This window comes from Myotis yumanensis, unplaced genomic scaffold, assembly GCF_028538775.1.
Source record: "Myotis yumanensis isolate MYYU_CA2020_CCGP unplaced genomic scaffold, mMyoYum1.0.hap1 SCAF_23, whole genome shotgun sequence".
NCBI lineage: Eukaryota > Metazoa > Chordata > Mammalia > Chiroptera > Vespertilionidae > Myotis > Myotis yumanensis.
This window is the reverse complement of record NW_027223774.1, coordinates 2691531-2714939: the sequence shown is the minus strand read 5'-3', so window position 1 is coordinate 2714939 and position 23409 is coordinate 2691531. Positions and strand designations below refer to the sequence as shown.

At 60.3% G+C, this 23409-nt stretch overlaps 2 protein-coding genes and 1 pseudogene across 12 annotated transcripts in view; all 3 read right to left on the bottom strand.

The window, feature by feature from the left end:
* Positions 1-7722: 7722 nt before the first annotated feature.
* Positions 7723-10272, bottom strand: LOC138999574 (transforming protein RhoA pseudogene; annotated as a pseudogene).
* LOC138999548 (patr class I histocompatibility antigen, A-126 alpha chain-like) overlaps positions 9628-23409 on the bottom strand; it is a 375823-nt gene continuing 362041 nt past the window's right edge. For 5 of the 11 annotated variants that reach the window (XM_070401695.1, XM_070401698.1, XM_070401692.1 and 2 more), the window contains exons 7-8: positions 21846-21893; positions 20159-21697 (exon numbers count right to left, since the gene is read on the bottom strand). In XM_070401695.1, coding sequence (XP_070257796.1) covers positions 21693-21697; positions 21846-21893 — 53 coding nt within the window. In that variant the 3' untranslated portion in view covers positions 20159-21692. Of the gene's footprint in view, positions 9709-20158; positions 21698-21845; positions 21894-22025; positions 22059-22490; positions 22596-22718; positions 22995-23409 lie in introns of those variants that run through there. The other 6 variants (XM_070401693.1, XM_070401694.1, XM_070401686.1 and 3 more) reach the window with 3 other exon arrangements.
* Positions 10378-13554, bottom strand: LOC138999563 (patr class I histocompatibility antigen, A-2 alpha chain-like). Its single transcript, XM_070401723.1, has 7 exons — positions 13443-13554; positions 13042-13326; positions 12457-12732; positions 11611-11886; positions 11383-11487; positions 10921-10953; positions 10378-10596 (listed from the first exon to the last, which is right to left on the bottom strand). Exons 1-7 carry the CDS (start codon positions 13513-13515, stop codon positions 10592-10594), a joined length of 1053 nt encoding a protein of 350 aa, XP_070257824.1. The 5' UTR covers positions 13516-13554; the 3' UTR covers positions 10378-10591.

Below are 23409 nucleotides of genomic sequence, written 5' to 3'. Positions count from 1 at the left end.
TTCGGCGTCGTAGGGAAGGTGTGTGTCCTTGCGCTTCGACCGAGGAGTTATAACCGGGAGCCACGGGGACGCTGATTGGCTGCTCTAGAAACCGCTCAGCCAATGGGAGTGAGAAGTGGGGCCGCGTCACGAGTCTCTAGGAGGAGGCGCCGACACAGGTTGGGGAGGACAGGTGAAACCCAGGGCGCTGGGGAGTCCCCACCACGGAGCTGCCCTCGCGCCCCCAGACACTGTCCCCTGCGGAGACCTGAGCGCAGGCCTGGGCCCTGGGACTCGGTCCTGCCCCTCCTCCTGCGCGGGGCGCCCGTCACACTGTCCCCGAGGCCTGGCCCAGGCGCTGTGCTGTTCAGGGACTTTCTAAGGTTTTGGTGTTACCATCTCTGTGAGGCCTCACACACAGGCAGGCGCCCAGATAACCTTGTGTATGTGGTGACGTCATCATAGTGACCCCTCACGGAGTCACACAGGGTGAGACAGTTATTAGTCCATGTCGCATGCTCACTGCCTGTGAGATGGTAACAGAAGTCATGTATTTAAAAAAATATATTTTATATTCATTTCAGAAAAGACGGAAGAGAGAGAACGAGAGATAGAAACATCAATGATGAGAAATAATCATTGATCGGTTGCCTCCTATACGCCCGACACTGGGGATGGAGCCCACAATCAGGGCATGTGCTCTGACAAAAAGTTGAGCTCTGACCTCCTGGTTCATAGGTCAATGTTCAACCACCGAGCCCCGCTGGCTGGGGAATATTGAATAGTTTCTGTTCTGTTCTGACACAGTCCCCAGGGCTGTCTTGCTTGGGTGACTCTGGTCCTCATGCAGGTTATGTAAAGTGATGCCTTGTGTCTCTAAGTCCTAGAGACCTTCCCGTGCTGATGCATTGAATCACATCATCAAAGCTCACAGGTATTGCTGTTCCCACAGAGGCCCCTAGAAAAGCGTGTCAGCACTGGGGAGCGGTCTAGCTCCCGTGGTGGGACACACCTGTTCCAACATTCTGGTTTCTCTTGGGGGCTGACATTTTATAAAGACAACAGGACTGTCAGTTGGCACCTGCCAGGTGATATCTCCTGAAGGGACAAGCCGACGTTCATGGTTGAGAAAGTGTGAGCCAGTTCACCAGATCTCAGCAATCCTAGTGTCTGTGTCATTCATTCTGTTACATAAACATGGGCCAGGCCGGGTGTGGCTCAGTGGCTGTGCATTGACCTATGAACCAGGCGGTCAGGGTTCCATTTCGCGTGAGGCCACCTGCAGGGTTACAGGCTCGATCCCCGGTGGCGGGTGTGTGTGTGTGTGTGTGTGTGTGCAGGAGGCAGCCTGTCCATGATTCTGTCTCATCATGGATGTTTCTGTCCCTCTCCCTCTGCCTTCATCCTGAAATCAATAAAAATATATTTTAAAAAATTTTAAAAATGAGTTGGCTGGAATCAGCTGTGGGAAGGAAGGTGAAGAGGGAGGAGGAGCTGCGGGACCAGCTCTGAAGGCTCCTGAGGCCCTGCGAGGTCCTGGCCACCTGCGCTGTCGCTGTGCCTGGAACCGCGGCCGAAGAGATGACCTGATGGGAACACGCGGGGCCCCTGGGGCCGTGTCCGTGTGAAGAGGAGGCGTGGGCAGCCAGGCGCGGGGCGCGGGGCGGGGGTGCGCTCCCCTGAGGGCTCCTCCCGCATGTGGCGTCGGGGACGCGGCCCCCCTGACTCTGACGCCGGGTCCCCATAAAGGAGGCTCCGTCGGTGGGGGCCTTCCCTTCCCTCAGGAGTTTATGGGATGAGACGCGGGGCCACCGTCCCAGGGCTCAGCCCAGGTCCCCCCAGGCCCGACCCCCCTCCCGGCGCTGGACCCGAGGGACCCGGGAAGGAGCGCGCTTCCCACCCAGAGCCCGCCCCTCCCAGCGCCTCTCTCCCTCCCCGGGCGGGGCTCCCCCAGACGCACCCGCAGCCCCAGGGCCGCCCGCTCTCCGCTGCCCGCAGGGGGGCCGCTGCCGGCTACCCCGGCCGGGCCCAGCACTCGGTGCAGGCCTCGGGGCGGGTGCCCCACCCGGACCCACTCTGGCGGCTCCCGCGGGCGCCCCTCAGCCCTGGCGCCCAGGGAGAGCGGCCCCTCGGCTGGCCCCCGGCCCGCAGGAGGGGAGCCCCGCGCAGCGCCCAAGACAGGGACACCGTCCTCCGGGCTGGAGCGGCCCCTCCTCCTGCTCAGACCTGGGGCGCAGGGCCGCGCTCAGCCCCTGGGCTGCGGCCTGTCCCGGGCGGTTGGGAAAGTGAGTCCTCTCTGGACGGAGCCCCCGCTTGACCCCGCACAGGCCCCGCGGGACCCGCAGGGAGGGGAGCCCTGGGGGAGGGGGGGCTCCTGGAGAGGCCTCGTCGTGACAAAGGGGGCTGGGCCCAGAGAGGGGAGCCTGGGGGTGTGTGCTGAGCGCCCCCTTAGCACCGACTGGGGAAGGTCTACTACTATTACTATTATTATTATTATTATTATTATTATTTAAGTTAAGGAATCCTGTCGTTTAAAGGAGACGATTTTATTTTCCTTTAGAAATATATTTTTATTGATTTCAGAGAGGAAGGGAGAGGGAGAGAAACATCCATGATGAGAATCGTTAACCAGCAGCCTCCTGCACGCCCCCCTCTGCTAATGGAGCCCACAACCCAGGCAGGTGCCCTTGACCAGAATGGAACCCGGAACCCTTCAGTCCGCAGGCCGACGCTCTATCCAGTGAGCCACACCAGCCAGGGCAGGAGACCATCTCTAAAGCTGCACTTGGCACCTGCTTGGCCGGGTCACAAAGACTAGGAGGGAGGGAGGAGCCATCACTTCCCCCCGGAGCCCGGCAGCTCCCCTAAGGGCACTGCTGTCTAATCCACCAGGAACCCAGGGGTCTGTGGGGACCCCCAGACCTTCGCCCAACATGTCAGATTCCAGGGGCTGCAGGAGACCCCGTTTCATTGAAGCGAAGGAGGGACATGTCCTGAGGAGGACAGACTTGCCCCTGGCTCAGCCCCTGGGCCTGGGAAGGGCCTGCTGCCCCAGGGACCGCGGGTGGAACGTGCAGCCCTGAGGCCGGGAACCAGCCCCTTCCCCTCAACCAGGGGGACTGAGAGGGAAACTCAAGTCCAAGAACAAACCCTAAGATGCGGCTCATGGGCGCGGCTTGCGCTGGTTCGGCACTGGGCTGGGGCGCCCTGGCCCAGGATGAATGGCCACTGCGGCCGCCTCTGCTGCTGAGGCGGAGGCGCAGGCTGTGAGACCGCGGAGGAGGCGGAGGCTGAGGCTCCGGCGCAGGCGGGTGCGCCCTGGGCCCAGTTCTGGCCCCAGTTGCCCCTGCGGATCCCGCCAAGAGACCCCTGAGCTCGGCCTGGGCGTGGCTGCCACAGGGCCCAGGCCCTGCAGGTGGGGACCCTGAACTTGGGCAGCGGCTTTCTGGGCGCCTGAGTGAGCGGCGTCAGGCCTGTGCTGAGGCGTCAGGGTGGTCACAGGCCCTGCCTTCCCGCTCACCCGCCCTCCTGGCTGCTGCAGCCCCTCCTTCCGGGCCCAGTTCACCCGCAGCCCAGCGAGCGCTGCGGTGGAGCTGCGGGCTGTGCGGCTCCGTCCTCCCTGCGCGTCCTCAGCTGCTGCCCGGGAAGGAGCGTGACCTTGGGGAGCAGCGCGGGCTCCTGGGCGCGGGGCTTCCTGCAGAGGCGGCAGGTCAGGGCGAAGGGCGCCGAGCTCTCCCTCCGGGGAGACTCCCAGCGGCCACTCCCAGGGCCCCTGCCCAGGAGGCCCCGCCTTCCCGCCCCCGAGCCCTGGGGCTCAGACCTGGAGCTGGGCGGCCGCAGCCCCCCACGGCCCTGGGGCCCGTGTCCGCACCGAGCAGCGGGACCGGACTCTGCAGCGCAGCCCACGGCCCAGCGGCGGAGGGACCGCAGCCAGAAGGAGGCGGGTGGGGACAGCGGTGGCCATGGCGGCCGAAAGGTGTCCGCTTCCCCACATGGGACCTGGCCGCCCGCCGGCCACCGGGGAGGCCTGGGCGGCAGCGGCGGCGGCCGGGGGCGCGGGGAGCGGCCCAGCGTGTCCCCGCGGACCCGCCCTGGTCCCTCCGCGCCTGTCCCAGGACAGCCTGGCGCCTCAGTGAGGAGGGCGCCGAGGAGGATGCGGCGGGGAGGGCAGAGAGCAGCCCCGGCAGGTCTGCGCCATGGGCACCGCGCACAGCAGGACGATGGCGGCCCAGGTGCCCAGAAGGGGGAGGCCCTCCCCGAGCAGGTGACCCCTGACCCCGAATCGCCTCCGGGGGCGGCCAGATTTGGCGTCTCTCCCAGCCGAGCTCACCCAGCAGATCCGTCCCCGCCGCCACCCCCAGCATCGTGAGGAGGGCGCCCCTCTGAGCAGCCAGAGCGGGTGATGGGCACCCACGTGCGTCCCCAGGGCCCCGCTCAGGGCCTGCCCTGTCCGCGCGGGCACCGGCCCAGGGTCCTGCTGCGGCGCCTCCGGCCTCCTGCCCCGGACACACCGGCTCTCAGCTGCGGCGCCGGCAGCCGCTCCTCCACCAACGACCCCAGTCCGAGTGGCTGGGTGAGGGCGGCAGTGGTGCGAGCTCTGCGTGGCTCTCTCTCTCTCTCTCTCTCTCTCTCTCTCTCTCTCTCTCACACACACACACACTGGAGCACAGTCAGGGAGTACTCCCTCCCCCTCTCCTAACCCTGAGCCATTGTCTCCCATTCCCCTCACCCAGGCCGGGCAGGGGAGGGCAGCCCCCTGGGACTGGCAGGGGCCCTGGGGTACACGGGACCCCTCCTGCCACCCCCTCCCAGTGCTTCCACGTTTCCAAAAGCGCCTTCCTGTCTCCTTGGTCTGTCCCTGCCCCAGGGGCTGGGGTGGGCCAGGCGGTGGGGACGCTCCTGTGACAGCTGAGGAAACCCTGGGCTCAGAGACAGTACAGGACGGACCTCACCCCCCTAAGGGGACAGGCGGGGGTGCACCCAGCGCCCTTCTCCCCCCCCCCCAACTCAGCCTCTCTTCCCATCAGGCCCCTCAGACCTGAGTGGGGCAGGTCCTGGGTGAGGGGCACAGACCCAGAGTCTCTGAGGGGGGGGGGGGAGGTTTTGGGGGCTCACAGGTGTGTGTGTGTGTGAATGTGGAGGAGTTTTGCTTTAAAATAAGTGAAGAGAAGAGAGGCAGTGGGACCAGGGAGCAGGCTGGCAGGCTGCTGCCCTTCCCTCCCTTCCCACCCCACCCCACGGCAGGGCTCCCAGAGCCCATCCCCTGCACATACTTTTAAAAATATGTTTTTTAGTTCATGAAATATTGAAGTGTAAGGTTCCTTTTATTTTTCTACCCAATGGGACTGTGTCTGATGTGCCCTTTGGTCCCTGGGGCCAGGGAAGGGAGGGTGGGGCGAGGGTGCGGGAGTAGCTGGATGTGTGGGTGCATGGGGAGTGTGGGTGCATGTTTCCAAGGTGGGACCCAGGCCCAGCCATCGCCTGGGCAGCATGTGAAGGGTCCCCCTGGTCTTGGCCTGTTGGCAGAGCCCAGCTCCTGGGCACAGGGCAGGCCCCCTGCCTTTATGAGCAGCTGTTTGCTGGGTTTTCTCTCCAACCCTTCCTCTCTGTAGCTCCCCACCCTCCTGTGCCGCTGGGTGTCATGTGACATTTTCCATGGAGCCTTTTCCTGGCCTCTCTCCTCACCTCTCTTCTCACCTCTGATCCCCTCCCGAGTCTGACAGCCCATTCCGCCCAGAGGCAGGAGCTTGCGGGGGATGGGGGGGGGGCTATCCCAATGGACCTTTGGAATCTGATGTGGAGGCCCCACCCCCACCCTGTAGCCCCACCAGCCTGTGGGAAGGGGTCCCTCCAGCACCTGTTTGTGGAGGTTGAGGTGCCCCGTCTGGCTGTGACCCTGGCCCTCCCCTCTCTGGCCCGAATGTGTGAGTGTGTGAGTGTGTGTGTGTTGTGTGTGAGTGTGTGTGAATGTGTGTGTGTGAGTGTGTGTGAGTGTGTGTGAATGTGCATGAGTGTTGTGTGTGTGTTTGTGTGTGAGTGTGTGTGAGTGTGTGTGTGAGTGTGTGAGTGAGTGTGTGTGTGTGAGTGTGTGTGTGTGTGTGTGTGTGTGTGTGAGTGTGTGTGAGTGTGTGTGTGTCGGGGGGAAGGCAAGGGTATGAGTGTTACAGAGCGAGTCCCCCAGAGACAGACCACAGACTCATAGATGGTTTGAGCAAGCAAGCATTTATTGATTACAGATCCGGATCTGTAATCAGGCAATCGCTGGGCGAAGGACAAGGGCGGAGGGGCAGTCCCTCCTTTTATCACCCCTCCCGACCTTGGCTGATCTGTCCTATTCCTATTGTTTGGCTACTAAACTAACAGCCCGCACCCCCCGACCCCCCCTGCCGGGCGAGGGCCAGGCGGAATTCCGGCTGTTTTGCTAAAGCTATTCTTCTCCCTGACAGGCTTTGCTCAGCTTCCTTCTTTCCCCAGATGCTACTCTTATCTGGACTTGTTTTTCAAGTCTGGTCTTCCCCTATGTCTAATTCAAGTTACAAGCTATGTTTAGTACTTTTCTACCCTGGTTGAGCCCCCCACCCTGCGATTTCTATCTCAATGAGGGGGAGTTGACACCCCAGCTATAGTGCATGCACCTTGGTTGCACCTCCCCTGCCCTCATCCTGGCCTTGAGTCTACTCAACGTCACCCCAAAGTACAATATCCCGGTCACTTGGTGGGACCCGTGGGACACAGAGGGGTGGGGTGGGCTGGGGTTGCAGGCAGCCCCCAAAGGAAGCAGGAGTCTCCAGCTACTCCCCCTCCCAGGCCTCAGCTGGGGGCCAGCTCCTGGGACTGGTGTCCTCTCCCTCCCCAGCCTTTTCTCTGGGCAGATCCCTTCCCGGCCCCCTCCCTGGCTTGTCCTCAGGCAGGGCCTGCCCCTGTCCTTCCTCCAGACCTTGCAGCTCTGGGGTGGGTGGCAGAACCCCTTGTTTCAGGGACCCCAGGAGGTGCCCTTGGCTCAGGGGACTGTGTGTTGGTGGTGGGGGAGGGGTGAGGGGCAGGGGGGGTTCCTCACCAGGGGAGCCAAACACAGGGCTGTGCCTCACCCCAGGAGCCACCCCTGTGCCCATTCCCCCTCCCTTCAGGGGGCCTGCTGCTCTCCCTCCCCTCCTGCCCCTCCCCCAGCCCCTACCCCCACCTGGGCAGCCAGGAAGGAGCCTGAATGGAGAATCTCCATCACAAAAAGGACTGGAGGCCTCTGGCCACCCCTGTTCCCGTGGGACAGGCCAGCCGCGGTGTCCACGTGGAGAGCCCACACCAGCCCTTCTCTGGCTGAGCCCCCCCCCCCCCCCCCCCCCCGCCCAGCCTGTAAGGGAGCCTCACATTCAGGACTGTAAGGGGAGGAGCCACTGGGAAAGGTGAACATGAGGACATCAGTGACACTGATGAGTGAACTAAATGCCTTGGTAACAAAACAAATAAATAAAATAAATAAAATGGGGCTCATGACCTTCTGTCACTTCCATGAACTTGCAGCACCTCATGTGTGTCCCTGGGGCTGGGGGTGGGTGGTTAGTGACTGGGAGGCCAGCCCCCCACCCTCAGGAATGAAAAGGGCTCCAGGGAGGCCTTTTCAGGGGGAGCCTCTGGGCATGAGTGAGCTGCCCCGACGCCTCCTCCTCCCTCCCAGGACCCACTGAGGGCGGGATAGAATGTCCTCTAAGCTTTCGGAGAAATACCACAAAACAGGAAACGGGTAGCTCTTTCAGAGAAAGAGAAACTTTAAAAAGGTTGAAAATACAGTTTAACCACCTCCATGGAGTCAGTAAACATGTCATCTGAAGGTTATTCCCAAGGCCTGTTACACTCAATTTCACTGTCATGGGAACCAAGGCCTGGCCATTCCTGGGACTTTCACCTGTAGGCGCTGCCTTTTCCTATTTCTTTGTTTTAAGTGGCTCAGAGCTCCCCGAAGCACCTTCTGTTTGGGGTCTAGTGTCTACTTAACCCTCCTGAGAAGGTAAGATAGACATTCAATTCCATTTTAAAAACCTTCTTTCTAGACTTCTCACAAGTGGACAACGTCTTGCTTTTCAGTAAGCAAATCAAATTCACTGGCTTTAAAAACATGCAAATAAAAAAATTCACTTGTACCCCCATATTGCTTCACACCATATGCAGCTGGAATAATCAATTACCTTTTTTAAGAAGCTTAGATCCTACGACAGTGTACAGTTTTTAGACTTATGTACGGAAAGCCTTCCCAAGCTCAGCCAATGCGCATGTACCATAATGACATGCCCCTCCCCCCTCTGAAGTTCATAGTCATGTGTTTTACTAGAATCTCAATTGCCTGGGTCACACCCAGTGCTCTTCCATGTTATTGTGATGACTTTTCTTTACTGAATAACATTTTAAAAACTACCATTGGGGTAAGAGCAGAGTAAATAAAGGGCTAAAATATAGTTTAGAAAGTGTCAGAGTGACAGGAAAGGCTCCATATTGTCCTGCAAATGTCCTTCATTTGGAGAAGAGGAGCCCCCAGGATCCCTGGTTCCCTCTGAGGGTCCCACCCCCTCCCCGCCACCCCTCTCCATCCCCCTGAGGGCAGCACCACCCAAAACTGTGCTGTAGGAACACTTTCTTCTCCACCTTCTTTCTGTTGTAATTATTATTATTATTTTCTTGTTGTTGTTGTTAATCCTCACCCGAGGATATTTTCCCATAGATTTTTAGAGAGAGTGGAGGAGAAAGGGAAAGACAGAGAGAAACATCGATGTGAGAGAAACACACCCATTGTTTGCCTCCTGCTGGAGCCTTGACCAGGGCCTGGGTTGGGGAGGATCCTGGAACCGAGATCCGTGCCCTTGACAGGAGTCAAACCAGGATCCCTTCAGTCAGCAGGCCAATGCTCTGTCCACTGAGCCAACCGGCCAGGGCCAAGGTATCACCTTTTTTTTGGTTTTGTTTTTTGAATTTCCCATCTGACTTTATATTCTAATACACTTTCTTGTTTTTAAAAGAACAAAACAAAACCAAAAAACCAATACACTTTCTGTGGGGATGACAAATATCAGTATTAGGAAATCCAATTATACAAAAATACTACATCTAGTTATATATATATAATGTTTTGGTGACACACATTAGGTGGCGCTCATTACACAGTGACTATAGGGTAACTACCATGAACCACAGAACTGTGACGGCCACAGCTGCAGGCCCTGGGCCTCTCTGCTGAGCAGTTTGGGAAACTGGATGCCCCCTCCAGGGGCCCGACCAGGAAACCTGCTCAGGAGTCCAGCCCTGAAGGGGCAGCTCCCAGAGGCCCTGGCAGCTGACAGATGCCAGGCAAGCATGTGAGTGATGAAGTAGTTACAGCCTCACTCACAAAAGCTACCATTTCTCCTTCTAGAAAGAAGCAGGAAGGGAAGGAATTCCTTGAATCCGCCCCTGGCCTGTCAGGTGGGAGCGCAGAGGAGGCTGGGAGAGCGGTGGCAGGAGACCCTGCGGGCCCGGTGCGCCGGATCCTTGATGATCATGGTTGGCTCCTAAGCACTGGTAGCAAGGTGACTTCTGATTTGTCATCTCAGGCAAATTACAGATAAAGGAACAAGGCCCGGAGTCATACAGGAAAATTAATAAACGGCGCTTCCAAACTGCTCGCAGCAGGCTCTCCACACAGGCACCCTGATTTCTTCTTCCCGCCTCTGGCTTGCAGAGCAGCTCCCATGGCCATTTACAAACCTCCCTCCATCTTCAGTCTTTGCTGAGCTCTCCATGTCCCCTAAGCGCCAGTCCTGTGGCATCTCTCCTCTTCTTCCGCTTCCACCGCTCCTGCTGCATCTTGGCGGCTCCCCTATGGGCTCATCCTTCCCAAGATCCTCCTCGCTCCCAGCCAGGACGATGGGCTCACGGGGACAGAAATGCTTGCCCTGTGGAGGCCCTTTCTCTGGGATGTTCTCTAAACTCTCAGGGCTGTCAGTGGAGAGACACGTCCGGAGAACATCCGTGTCCGGGCAGGAGAGGGAACTCCAGTGGCAATCCTCCTCCTGCCCAACTGTGCCCCCCCGAAGCCCGCTCTGCCTGCTCTCCATCGCCTTTCCTGCCTGCCCCCTCCTTCCCACGCACCGGAGGTCCCTGCACCCCTGGGAACTGGGTCTTTGTAAGAACAATGAGCCAGCAAGTCTTGCTACCGGCACCAACACCAACCATCACCGATTTCCCTGGATGACAGCCATTGCTGACAAAGGTGCTGCAGGACGCACGCGACGCCTGTGAGAGAAGCTCTGCAAAGGACCTTGACCTTCTCAGGTGAAAGGTGCTTGGGAGCCGGTCCGACTTCAGCCTCGCTAAGCCCACAGAGCTGGTCCCGTGTCCCAAGCTCCCTTCTTAGCAAGAAATGAACAAACAAGGTCACATCCAAAACCTCATTTCAATACAGAGCAGGAAGTTGCAGCTCAGTGCATGAGGAAATAAAGACAGCGATAGTGAGGGCGCAGCACCACCTCTGCTGGACAGGAAAGTGTGGGGTGTAGGACGGGGCCAGTGCCCCAATCAGAGGTTCTTGTGTCAGGAAGTGGGAGCGTGAACACATCTTCCATCACTCAGTCCCCACAAGGCAGCTGCCTCACGCTGTGGAGGACAAGCATTATGAACACATTCAGGTCAGTGGCTGTAACTGGTGACATTCTCAAAGCCCACTTCATGCTCACAGTGTCCCACACACTCCCCACCACCCAGTCCTCCCCTCTGCCCACCCCTCCCCACGGCAGGGTCTCCCCTTTAGAAAGTGAGAGAGACACATCAGAGCCCTGGGGGCTGTCACTGCCTGGTGGGGACACACAAGGACGGGGTCAGAGCCCCAGGGCAGGAGACTAAGGCAGAACTATGGGGGGGGTCCCCCATGGACTCCCGTCTGCACTTCCAGGGTCTCAGGGGTCCCCCCTCCATACTCACTGGCAGCCTGAGCGTAGCTCCCTCCTTTCCCACCTGCGGGAAGAAAACATTCTGTGAGAGACCAGTGAGGCGGCAGGGCCATGAGGTCCTAAAGGAAGCCCTAATCCTGGGCCCCAGAGAAGTTTCCAGAACCCTGTGTATAGACCCAGGGCACGATCAGGAAGCCTGAGGGAAGTGCATGTGTGGGGACTGGAACCACCGCCCTCCTGGCGGTCTGTGCTCAGCAGGGACCTGCCCTCTGACCTGGGGCTGCTGAGAGCTGGGTCCCCACCACCAGCATCATCAGGTGATAAGTGGTCCCTCATTTTCCCACAGGCCTCACTACAGAGTAAGTGTGAGCACAGAACCCCACACTGGCCATCACACGGGTGGGGATGGTGCTTCCCTTGATGAGGCGGGACACACGTCTACCTGGGTTTGAACCCCCAGTGGGACAGACACTCAGACCCCACCCCTGCCCACCTGAGCGCCGCCTCCCCCACATCACAGCTCCAGCCACAGCTCCCAGCAAAACCAGGCCACCAGCGATGCCCATGATGATGAAGATCAAGGTCTGAGGAGGAGGCTCTGGGAGGAGGAGGGAAGGGAGGGTGAGGGCCCTGACCCCAGGCCTCAGCCCAGACCCCACTGAGGTTCCCCAGGACCCCTGCTGCCCTGAGAAGAGGCTCTGTGCCCACGGCCCCTCCTCACCCCATCTCAGGGTCAGGGGCTCAGGCAGCCCCTCGTGCTGCACATGGCATGTGTATCTCTGCTCCTCTCCAGGGGGCACCCCCACGGCCGCCCACTTCTGGAAGGTGCCGTCCCCCGCTGGCCTGGTCTCCACCAGCTCCATGTCCTGGGTCTGGTCCTCCCCGTCACGCTGCCAGGTCAGGCTGATGTCCGCTGGGTAGAAGCCCAGCGCCCAGCACCTCAGGGTAACCTCACGGTCAGAGATGGGGTGGTGGGTCACGTGTGCCTTTGGAGGGTCTGAGGGGAGGGGAGAAAATGCAGGAACTTTGCATCCACCATGGGACACTCCAGCAGCGCCCATGTGACCATCCTGAGAGTGGACAGCACACCTGGGGGTGGGGGAGGGAGCACAGCCCACACACCAGCCTGGACTGAGGCACCTGGAAGGCCTTCCTAGACTTTAGAAAGTTCTGGAATCAGAGAGACACAGCCCAAGGCAGGAGGCAGGTCTCTGAGGGAAGAAAAGGGATTTGAAGTCCTGACCTGGGTGGAGGCCAGGTGACTCAGAAAAGTTGGGATGAGGCCTCAGACACAGTGGGTGTGGGCAGCGCACAAGGCCTGAGAGAGAAGGTCCCCGTGTGTTCTAATAGCGGATGGGCTATTTCAGGGGGGTCTCCCTGCACCCCAGGATAACCTGCACTCCTAACTGTCCCTTCGAGGAGGGGGGTCCTCTGGTACCTGACCTAGACATCCAGGGGGGCTCCCTCCCTGACCCCAAGTAGGGGTGTCTGACACTGACCCTCTGGCCTGTCTCCTTGTAGGAGCCCCAGCCCAGGGGAGAGGGGGCGATCGCAGGGCCCCTGGTACCTGCGCGCTGCAGGGTCTCCTTCCCTTTTTCCAGGTAAAGGCGGAGCCACTGCAAGCACTCCCCCTCCAGGTAGTTACTCCTACGCTCATGGAAACGGGTCGCCTCCCACTTGCTCTTGGTGATCTGAGCCGCCATGTCGGCTGCTGTCCAGGAGCGCAGATCCTCGTTCAGGGCGATGTAGTCGGCGCCATCGTAGGCCCACTGACTGTACCCGCGGAGGAGGCGCCCATCGGGTCCCATGTCGCAGCCAAGCATGCACTGGAAGGTGTGAGACCCTGACCCCGCCCCTAAGTCAGCCCCGCCCCGCGGTCAGCGGGCCCTTGAGGGCAGCCGGGCCAGAGAGCAGCCTCCCCCCCCGCCCCCCCCCCCCCCCCCCCCCCCCCGCGCCCATTCCCGCCCCGCCCGCCCCGCGGGGACTGAATCTAAAACTGAAAGTGACATCGGGTCAAAGTCCCCGCGGGCTGCTCCCGGGTGGGGGCCGGACTGGTCAGCCCCTTTGGGGTGACGCTCGGACCCAGACCCTCGGGGCGACCCCGGCCCGTCCGTGGGGAGGGGGGTAGTGAAGGGCACGGCGCGCGGCTCACCGTCCTCGCTCTGGTTGTAGTAGCCGCGCAGGATGTTCAGGTTCCGTCGGTAATTCTGTACGTTGGTCTTGCTGGTCTCCGTCTCCTCCTCCCAATACCCCGGGTAAACCTGCTCCACCCACGGCTGCTGCATCCACGGCGCCCGCGGCTCCATCCTCGGATTCGGGGCGTCGCTGTCGAACCGCACGAACTGCGTGTCGTCCACGTAGCCGACGGCGAAGAAGCGGGGCTCCCCGCGGCCGGGCCGGGACACCGCGGTGCGGAAATACCGCAGGGAGTGGGTGCCTGGGGGGCGGACGGAGGGCAGGGCCGGGGTTGGACACGCGCCTTCCCGGCCCCGCGCCCGCGCCGGGTCCCCTCGCTTCTCCCCGCACCGCCGCCCCCTCCGACCCCGCACTCACCGGCCCAGCTGGGGGTCAGGACCAGCGCCCCCGAGAGCAGCAGGAGGAGGGTGGGGGGGCTCAGGACCCGCATCCTCGGCGTCGGGGGACCATCTGAGTCCGGGCGCTTCCTCGGGGAGTTATAACGGGGAACCGCGGGGACGCTGATTGGCTGCTCTGGAACCGCTCAGCCAATGGGAGTGAGAAGTCTGGTCGAGTCAGGAGTCTCCAGGACCGAGGCGCCGACACAGGTTGGGAGAGGAGAAGTGAAACCCAGGTCAATGTGGAGCCCGCACACTGAGCGTCCCAGACCCAGACTCTGTCCCCTGCGGAGCCCTGAGCGCAGGCCTGGGCCCTGGGACTCGGTCCTGACCCTCTTGCGCGGGGCGCCCGTCACGCTGTCCCCGAGGCCTGGCCCGTGCGCCGTGCTGTTCAGGGACTTTCCAAGGTTTTGGTGTCAGCATCTCTGTGCAGCCTCACACAGGCAGGCGCCCAGATAACCTTGTTTATCTGGTGACGTCATCATACTGACCACTCACGGATCACACAGGGTGAAACAGTTATTAATCCATGTCTCATGCTCACTGCCTGTGAGATGGTAACAGAAGTCATGTTTTTTAAAAAAATATATTTTATATTGATTTCAGAGAAGAAGGGAGAGGGAGAGAGAGAGAGAGAAACATCAATGATGAAACAGAACCATTGATGGGCTGCCTCCTTCACACCCCAACTGGGGATAGCTGTGTCCCTAACAAAAGGACAGAACGGAACTGATAGTGAAAGAGCAGAACGGAACTGATAGCTGTGTCCCTAACTCCTCTCCCAGGAAAGCCACAGAATGTATCAGTTACTCAGCCTGCCCTTATCTCAGCCAATGGGAAAGCAAGGGAAACTAGCAACCCCCCCCCCCCCTCACTCAACCAACGGGAATTGACCAAGTGCCTCCACCCCCTAACCCCAAACCCTATAAATTCTTTGTTCTCTTGGGACTCTGGGCTCTCTCGCATCCTGCTGGTAAAGGAGACAGAGGGACCAAGCTAGCTTGAATAAAGACTCTTTGCTTTTGCATCGGACTGGGCTCCCTAGTGGTCTGTCTTGGGGGATTTTGATATCTGGGCATAACAAGCTGTGACCTCCTGGTTTTAGGTCAATGTTCAACCACCGAGCCCCGCTGGCTGGGGAATAATGAATAATTTCTGTTCTGTTCTGTCACAGTCCCCAGGGCTGTCTTGCTGGGTGGCTCTGGTCCTCATGCAGGTGATGTAAAGTGATGCCTTGTGTCTCTAAGTCCTAGAGACCTTCCCGTGCTGATGCATTTAATGACGTCATCAAAGCTCACAGGTGTTGCTGTTCCCACAGAGCCCCCTAGAAAAGCGAGTCAGTACTGGGGAGCGGTCTAGCTCACGTGGTGGGACACACCTGTTCCCACATTCTGGTTTTCTCTTGGGGGCTGACATTGTATCAAGACAACAGGACTGTCAGTTGGCACCTGCCAGGTGATATGTCCTGAAGGAGCAGCTCACGTTCATGGTTGAGAAAGTGTGAGCCAGTTCACCAGATCTCAGCAATCCCAGCGTCTGTGCCATTCATTCTGTTACATAAACATGGGCCAGGCCGGGTGTGGCTCAGTGGCTGAGCATTGACCTATGAACCAGGAGGTCAGGGTTCCATTCCTGGTGAGGACACCTGCAGGGTTGCAGCCTCGATCCCCGGTGGGGGGCGTGCAGGAGGCAGCCCATCAGTGATTTTCTCTCACCATTGATGTTTCTCTCCCTCTCCCTTCCTCCTGAAATCAATGGAAATATATTAAAAATGAAAAGAGAGGGTTGGCTGGAAGCGGCTGTGGAAAGGAGGGGGAAGGGAGAGGGGGAGCCGCGGGACCCTCTGTGAAAGCTCCTGAGGCCCTTCGAGGTCCTGGACGCCTGCGCAGTTGCTGTGCCCAGTCCCTGCGGCCCCAGAGATGATCTGATGGGAACACGCGGGGCCCCCGGGGCCGTGTCCGTGTGAAGAGGACGCGTGGGCAGCCAGGACCGGCCGCGTGGGGCGGGGGGGCGCTCTCCTGGGGACTCCTCCCGCACCTGGCGTCTGGGTCGTGGCCCCCTGACCCTGAGGCAGAGTCCCCATAAAGGAGGCTCCCTCCGTGGGGGCCTTCCCTTCCCGCAGGAGTTTATGGGATGAGACGGGGGGACCATCATCCCAGGGCTCAGCCCAGGTCCCTCCCCCCCCCCCCCCCCCCCCCCCCCCGCCCGACCCCTTCCCGGCGAGGGACTGGGAAGAAGCGCGCTTCCCACGCAGAGCCCGCCCCTCCCAGCGTCTCTCTCCCTCCCGGGGCGGGGCTCCCACAGCCCCAGGGCCGCCCTGTCTCCCCAGCCTGGTGGGGAGGGGGGTGTGCCGGCGACCCCCGGCCGGGCCACCTTCCAGGGAGACTCCCAGCGGCCACTCCCAGGGCCCCTGCCCAGGAAGCCCCGCCGTCTGGCCCCCGAGCCCGGGGGCTCAGACCTGGAGCTGGGTGGCCTCAGCCCCCCGCGGCCCTGGGGCCGTGTCAGCACCGAGCAGCAGCGGGAGCCGGACTCTGCAGCGCAGCCCGCGGCCCAGCGGCGGAGGGACCGCAGCCAGAAGGAGGCGGGTGGGGGCAGCTGTGGCCATGGCGGCCGAAAGGTGGCCGCTTCCCCACATGGGACCTGGCCGCCCGCCGGCCACCGGCCACCGGGGAGGCCTGGGCGGCAGCGGCGGCGGCCGGGGGAGCGGTGAGCGGCCCAGCGTGTCCCCGCGGCCCCGCCCTGGTCCCTCCGCGCCTGTCCCAGGACAGCCTGGCGCCTCACAGTGAGGAGGGCGCCGAGGAGGATGCGGCGGGGAGGGCAGAGAGCAGCCCCGGCAGGTCTGCGCCATGGGCACCGCGCACAGCAGGACGATGGCCGGCCCGGTGCCCAGAAGGGGGAGGCCCTCCATGAGCAGGGGACCCCTGACCCCGAATCGCCTCCGGGGTAGGCCAGATTTGGCGTCTCTCCCAGCCGAGCTCACCCAGCAGATCGGTCCCTGCCGCCGCCCCCAGCGCGGGGAGGAGGGCGCCCCCTCTGAGCAGCCAGAGCGTGTGACAAGCCCCCATGTGCGTCCCCAGGGCCCCGCTCAGGGCCTGCCCTGTCCCCGCGGGCACCGGCCCAGGGTCCTGCTGCGGCGCCTCCGGCCTCCTGCTCTCGCCAGCACCCGCTCCTCCACCAGCGACCCCAGATGCAGCCGCTGGACAGTCGAGTCTCCCTTGGTGCCAAGGACACCTGCCAGGACTGGGCTCCGAAGTCGAGGAGAGGGACATGAATGCCATGGCGGCCTACGGAAGAGCTGGGTCGTGCGGAAGAGCTGGGTCCCCAAGAGGAAGCCGCCTGAGGGTGACACCCGCACCACCTTCCTCAGTGACTGGGGCAGGCGGACGCGGCCATGATGGGCGTGGAGGGCAGCTGTGAAACAGGCAGCCATGAGGGCGAGGCTGGCCCGCAGCCGAGGCCCCCCAGCCACCCCCACCCAGCCCTCCATGAGGCCTCACACTCCCCCTCCTGTCACCCACCCACCCACCAGCTTGGTCACGGGCTGCTGTTTGTCCCACCCCTGACCCCAGTCCGAGTGGCTGGGAGAGGGCGGCAGTGGTAGGAGCTGTCTCTCTCTCTCTGTCTCTGTCTCTGTCTCTCTCTCTCTCTCTCTCTCTCTCTCTCTCTCTCTCACACACACACACACACACAGAGACACACACACTGGAGCACAGTCAGGGAGTACTCGCTCCCCCTCTCCTAACCCTGAGCCATTGTCTCCCATTCCCCTCAACCAGGCCGGCAGGGGAGGGGCAGGCAGGGGCAGTCCTCTGCGCCACCCTTCCCTGCAGCCCCCTGGGAATGCAGGCGCCCTGGGGTGCTCGGGACCCTCCTGCCACCCCCTCCCAGGGCTTCCATGTTTCCAAAAGCGACTCTAGGCTCCTGGGTCTGTTCCTGCCCCAGGGGCTGGGGAGGGCCAGGCAGTGGGGACGCTCCTGTGACAGCTGAGGAACCCTGGGCTCAGAGACAGTACAGGACGGACCTCACCCCCTTAAGGGGACAGGCGGGGGTGGGCCCAGCGCCCTCCCCCCCTCCTCCCTGTACTCAGCCTCTCTTCCCATCAGGCCCCTCAGACCTGAGTGGGGCAGGTCCTGGGTGAGGGGCACAGACCCAGAGTCTCTGAGGGGAGGGGGAGAGGTTTTGGGGACTCACAGGTGCGTGTGTGTGTGTGTGTGTGTGTGAATGTGGGGAAGTTTTGCTTTAAAATAAGTGAAGAGAAGAGAGGCAGTGGGAGCAGGGGAGCAGGCTGGCGGGCTGCTGCCCTTTTCTCCCTCCCCACTCCATCCCACGGCAGGGCTCCCAGCTCTCATCCCCTGCACATACTTTTTAATACATTGTTTTTGCTCTTGAAATATCTATACTAATAAAAGGGTGATATGCTAATTAGACCGGACGTCTTCCGGACATCCTTCTGGACAAAGCCACTGTGGCAGGAGCTGAGGCAGAGGCTGTTAGAGGCAATCAGGCCAGCAGAGGAGAGCATTTAGGGGTGATCAGACAGGCAGGGGAGAGTGGTTTAGGGATGATCAGGAAGGCAGGCAGAGTGGTTAGGGATGATCAAGCAGGCAGGCAGGTGAGCGGTTAGGAGCTAGTGGTCCCAGATTGCAAGAGGGATGTCCGACTGTCGGTTTAGGCCCAATTTCTGTGTGATCGGGTCTAAACCGGCATTTGGATATCCCCCGAAAGGTCTCGGATTGGAGAGGGTGCAGGTCAGGCTGAGGGACCCCCCTTCCCCCCCCCACACACACACCGTGCATGAATTTTGTGCACCAGGCCTCTAGTTGAACTATAAGATTCCTTCTATTTTCAAACCAATGGGACTGTGTCTGATGTGCCCTTTTGTCCCTGGGGGCGGGGAAGGTAGGGTGGGGTGAGGGGTGTGGGAGTAGCTGGATGTGTGGGTGCATGGAGAGTGTGGATGCACGTTTCCAAGGTGGGACCCAGGCCCAACCATCGCCTGGGCTGCATGTGAAGGGTCCCCTGGTCTTGGCCTGTTGGCAGAGCCCAGCTCCTGGGGACGGGGCAGGACCCACTGCCTTTATTAGCAGCTGTTTGCTGGGTTTTCTCTCCAACCCTTCCTCTCTGCAGCCTCATCCAGTGTCAGTGATTTTGTTGAGTTTCACATGTGAAACAGAGTGCTGTTTTTTTTTTTCCTTTTTTGCTCCCCACCCCCCTGTGCTGCTGGTTTTCATGTGACATTTTTTGTCCCCTTTTCCTTGTCTCTCTCATCACCTCTCTTTTCACCTCTGATCCCCTTCTGAGTCTGACAGCCTATGGCTCCCAGAGGCAGGAGCTTGCTAGAGATGGGGGTGGTGGTGGGGTGGTGGAGCTATTTCAATGGACCCTTGGAATCTGACGTGGAGGCCTCACCCACTTCTGTGCCCCCTGTAGCCCCCACAGGCCTGTGGGAAGGGGGTCCCTTCAGCACCTGTTTGTGGAGTTGGAGGTGTAGGTGCCTGGTCTGGCTGTGACCCTGGCCCTCCCCTCTCTGGCCAAGTGTAAGTGTGTGTGTGTGTGTGTGTGGGCGGGTGGGGGGGAGGCAAAGGTTTGAGGGGGAGTTGACACCCCAGCTACATTAGAATCACCTTAGTCGCACCTCCCCTGCCCCTCATCCTGGCCTTGACACTCTACTTTAGCATCACCCCAAAGCACAATATCCTGGTCACTTGGTGGGCTCCAGGGCCCACAGAGGGGTGGGTTGACTGGGGTTCCAGGCAGCCCCCAAAGGAAGCAGGAGTCTCCAGCTACTCCCCCTCCCAGGCCTCAGTTGGGGGCCAGCTCCTTTTCTCTGGGCAGATCCCTGCCCGGCCCCCGCCCTGCCTTGTCCTCAGGCAGGGCCTGCCCCTGTCCTTCCTCCAGACCCTGCAGCTCTGGGGTGGGTAGCAGAAGCCCTTGTTTCAGGGACCCCAGGAGGTGCCTCTGGCTCCAGGGAACTGTTTGTTGGTGGTGAGGGAGGGGGTTGAGGGGAAGGGGGGGATTCCTCACCAGGGGAGCCAAACACAGGGTTGTGCCTCACCCCAGGAGCCACCCCTGTGCCCATCCCTCCTCCCTTCAGGTGGCCTGCTGCTCTCCCTCCCCTTCTGCCCCTCTCTCAGCCCAGCTCTGAGCTTCAGGGTTCCCACACCCACCTGGGCAGCCAGGAAAAAGCATGAATGGAGAATCCCCAACACAAAAGGACTGGAGGCCTCTGGCCGCCCCTGTCCCCGCCCCTGTTCCTGAGGGACAGGCCAGCTGCAGTGTCCACATGGAGTGCCCACACCGGCCCTTCTCTGGCTGAGCCTCCCCCCCACCCCCACCTCTGCAGCCTGTAAGGGAGCCTCACATTCACTACTGTAAGGGGAGGAGCCACTGGGAAAGGTGAACAAGAGAACTTCAGTGACACTGATGAGGAGGAACTAAAGGCCTTTGTAAGAAAACAAATAAATAAATAAAATAAAATAAATAAAACGCGGCTCATGACCTACTGTGACTCACATGGATTTGCGGGTCCACATATGTGTCCCTGGGGCTGTGGGTGGGTGGTTAATGGCTGGGAGGCCAGGTCCCACCCTCAGGAATGAAAAGGGCTTCAGGTGCAACAACCTCCAGGAACGCCTCAGAGAGTCTGCCCCTTGGTGGTCAGTGCGCATCATAGCAACCAGTCATTTCACTGTTCAGTCAATTTGCAAATTAGCCTTTTATTATATAGGATACTACATCTAGTTGGGTAGATATATTATGTTTTGGTGACACACATTAGGTGGCGTGCATTACACAGTGATTATACAGTAACTACCCTGAAGCACAGAACTGTGACGGCCACAGCTGCAGGCCCTGGGCCTCTCTGCTGAGCAGTTTGGGAAACTGGATGCCCCCTCCAGGGGCCCGACCAGGAAACCTGCTCAGGAGTCCAGCCCTGAAGGGGCAGCTCCCAGAGGCCCTGGCAGCTGACAGATGCCAGGCAAGCACGTGAGTGATGAAGTAGTTACAGCCTCACTCACAAAAGCTACCATTTCTCCTTCTAGAGAGAAGCAGGAAGGGAAGGAATTCCTTGAATCTGCTCCTGGCCTATCAGGTGGGAGCGCAGAAGAGGCTGGGAGAGCGGTGGCAGGAGACCCGGAGGGCCAGGTGGGCTGGATCCTTCATAATCATGGTTGGCTCCTAAGCAATGGTAGCAAGGTGACTTCCGATTTGTCATCTCTGGTAAATTACAGATATAGGAACAAGGCCCGGAGTCATACACGAAGATTAATAAACATAGCTTCCAAACTGCTCGCAGCAGGCTCACCACACAGGCACCCCGATTTCTTCTTCCCGCCTCTGGCTTGCAGAGCAGCTCCTGTGGCCATTTCCAAAACCTCCCTCCCTCCATCTTCTGTCTATGCTGAGCACTCCGTGTCCCCTAAGCGCCAGTCCTGTGGCCATCTCTCCCCTTCTTCTGGTTTCACTGACTCCTGCTGCAGCTTAACTGCTCCCTCCTGTGGGCTCATCCTTCCCAAGATCTTCCTCGCTCCCAGCTTGACCTGCAGAGGCCATTATTCTGGGATGTTCTCTAAACCCTCAGGGCTGTCAATGGAGAGACACATCCGGAGAACATCCATGTCCGGGCAGGAGCGGGAACTCCTGCGACCATCCTCCTCCTGCCCAGCTGTGACCCCAAAGCCCACTCGGCCTGCTCTCCATCGCCTTTCCTGCAGCCCCCTCGTCCCCACGCACCGGAGGTCCCTGCACCCCTGGGAACCGGTCCTTGTAAGAACAATGAGCCAGCAAGTCTTGCTACCGGCGCCCTCACCAACCATCACCGATTTCCCTGGATGGCAGCCATTGCTGACAAAGGTGCTGCAGGACGCACGCGACGCCTGTGAGAGAAGCTCTGCAAAGGACCTTGACCTTCTCAGGTGAAAGGTGCTCGGGAGCCGGTCCGACTTTGGCCTCGCTAAGCCCACAGAGCTGGTCCCGTGTCCCAAGCTCCCTTCTTCGCAAGAAATGAACAAACCAGGTCACATCCAAAACCTCATTTCAATACAGAGCAGGAACTTGCAGCTCAGCGCATGAGGAAATAGACAGCGATAGTGAGGGCGCAGTGCTGCCTCTGCTGAACAGGAAAGTGTGGGGTGTAGGACGGGGCCAGCCCCCCAATCAGAGGTTCTTGAGTCAGGAAGTGGGAGCGTGAACACATCTTCCATCACTCAGTCCCCACAAGGCAGCTGCCTCACGCTGTGGAGGACAAGCATCATGAACACATTCAGGTCAGTGGCTGTAACTGGTGACATTCTCAGAGTCCACTTCATGCTCACAGTGTCCCACTGACTCCCCACCACCCAGTCCTCCCCTCTGCCCACCCCTCCCCACGGCAGGGTCTCACCTTTAGAAGCCGAGAGAGACACATCAGAGCCTTGGGGGCTGTCACTGCCTGGTGGGGACACACAAGGACGGGGTCAGAGCCCCAGGGCAGGAGACTAAGGAGGAACCATGGGGGTGAGGTCCCCCAGGGACTCCCATCTGCACTCTTCCAGGGTCTCAGGGGTCACCCCTCCATACTCACTGGCAGCCTGAGCGTAGCTCCCTCCTTTCCCACCTGCGGGAAGAAAACATCCCGTGAGAGACCAGGGAGGAGGCAGGGCCATGAGGTCCTAAAGGAAGCCCTAGTCCTGGGCGCCAGAGAAGTTTCCAGAACCCTGTGTATAGACCCAGGGCAGGACCAGGAAACCTGAGGGAAGTGCATGTGTGGGGACTGGACCCACCGCCCTCCTGGAGGTCTGTGCTCAGCAGGGACCTTCCCTCTGACCCAGGACTGCTGGGAACAGGGTCCCCACCACCAGCATCATCAGGTGATAAGGGGTTGCTCATTTTCCCATGGGCCTCACTACAGAGTAAGTGTGAGCACAGAGAACCCCACACTGGCCATCACACGGGTGGGGATGGTGCTTCCCATGAAGGAGGCGGGACACGCATCTACCTGGGCTTGAACCCCCAGTGGGACAGACACTCAGACCCCACCCCTGCCCACCTGAGCGCCTCCTCCCCCACATCACAGTTCCAACCACAGCTCCCAGCAGAACCAGGCCCCCAGCGATGCCCATGATGATGAAGATGAAGGTCTGAGGAGGCGGCTCTGGGAGGAGAAGGGAAGGGAGGGTGAGGGCCCTGACCCCAGGCCTCAGCCCCGACCCCACTGAGGTCCCCCAGGGCCCCTGCTCCCCTGAGAAGAGGCTCTGTGCCCACGGCCCCTCCTCACCCCATCTCAGGGTCAGGGGCTCGGGCAGCCCCTCGTGCTGCACATGGCACGTGTATCTCTGCTCCTCTCCAGGGGGCACCCCCACGGCCGCCCACTTCTGGAAGGTGCCGTCCCCCGCAGGCCTGGTCTCCACCAGCTCCATGTCCTGGGTCTGGTCCTCCCCATCACGCTGCCAGGTCAGGCTGATGTCCGCAGGGTAGAAGCCCAGCGCCCAGCATCTCAGGGTGACCTCATGCTTAGAGACGGGGTGGTGGGTCACGTGTGCCTTTGGAGGGTCTGAGGGGAGGGGAGAAAATGAAGGAAGTCTGCTCCCGCCATGGGACACTCCAGTAGTGCCCATGTGACCATCCTGAGAATGGACAACCACTTGGGGTGGGGGAGGGAACACACAGCCCACACATGAGCATGGACAGAGGCACCTGGAAGGACCTCCTAGTCTTTAGAAAATTTATTTATTTATTTATTTATTTATTTATTTATTTTAAATATATTTTATTGATTTTTTACAGAGAGGAAGGGAGAGAGATAGAGAGTTAGAAACATCGATGAGAGAGAAACATCGATCAGCCGCCTCCTGCACATCTCCTACTGGGGATGTGCCCGCAACCAACGTACATGCCCTTGACCGGAATCGAACCCGGGACCTTTCAGTCCGCAGGCTGACGCTCTATCCACTGAGCCAAACCGGTTT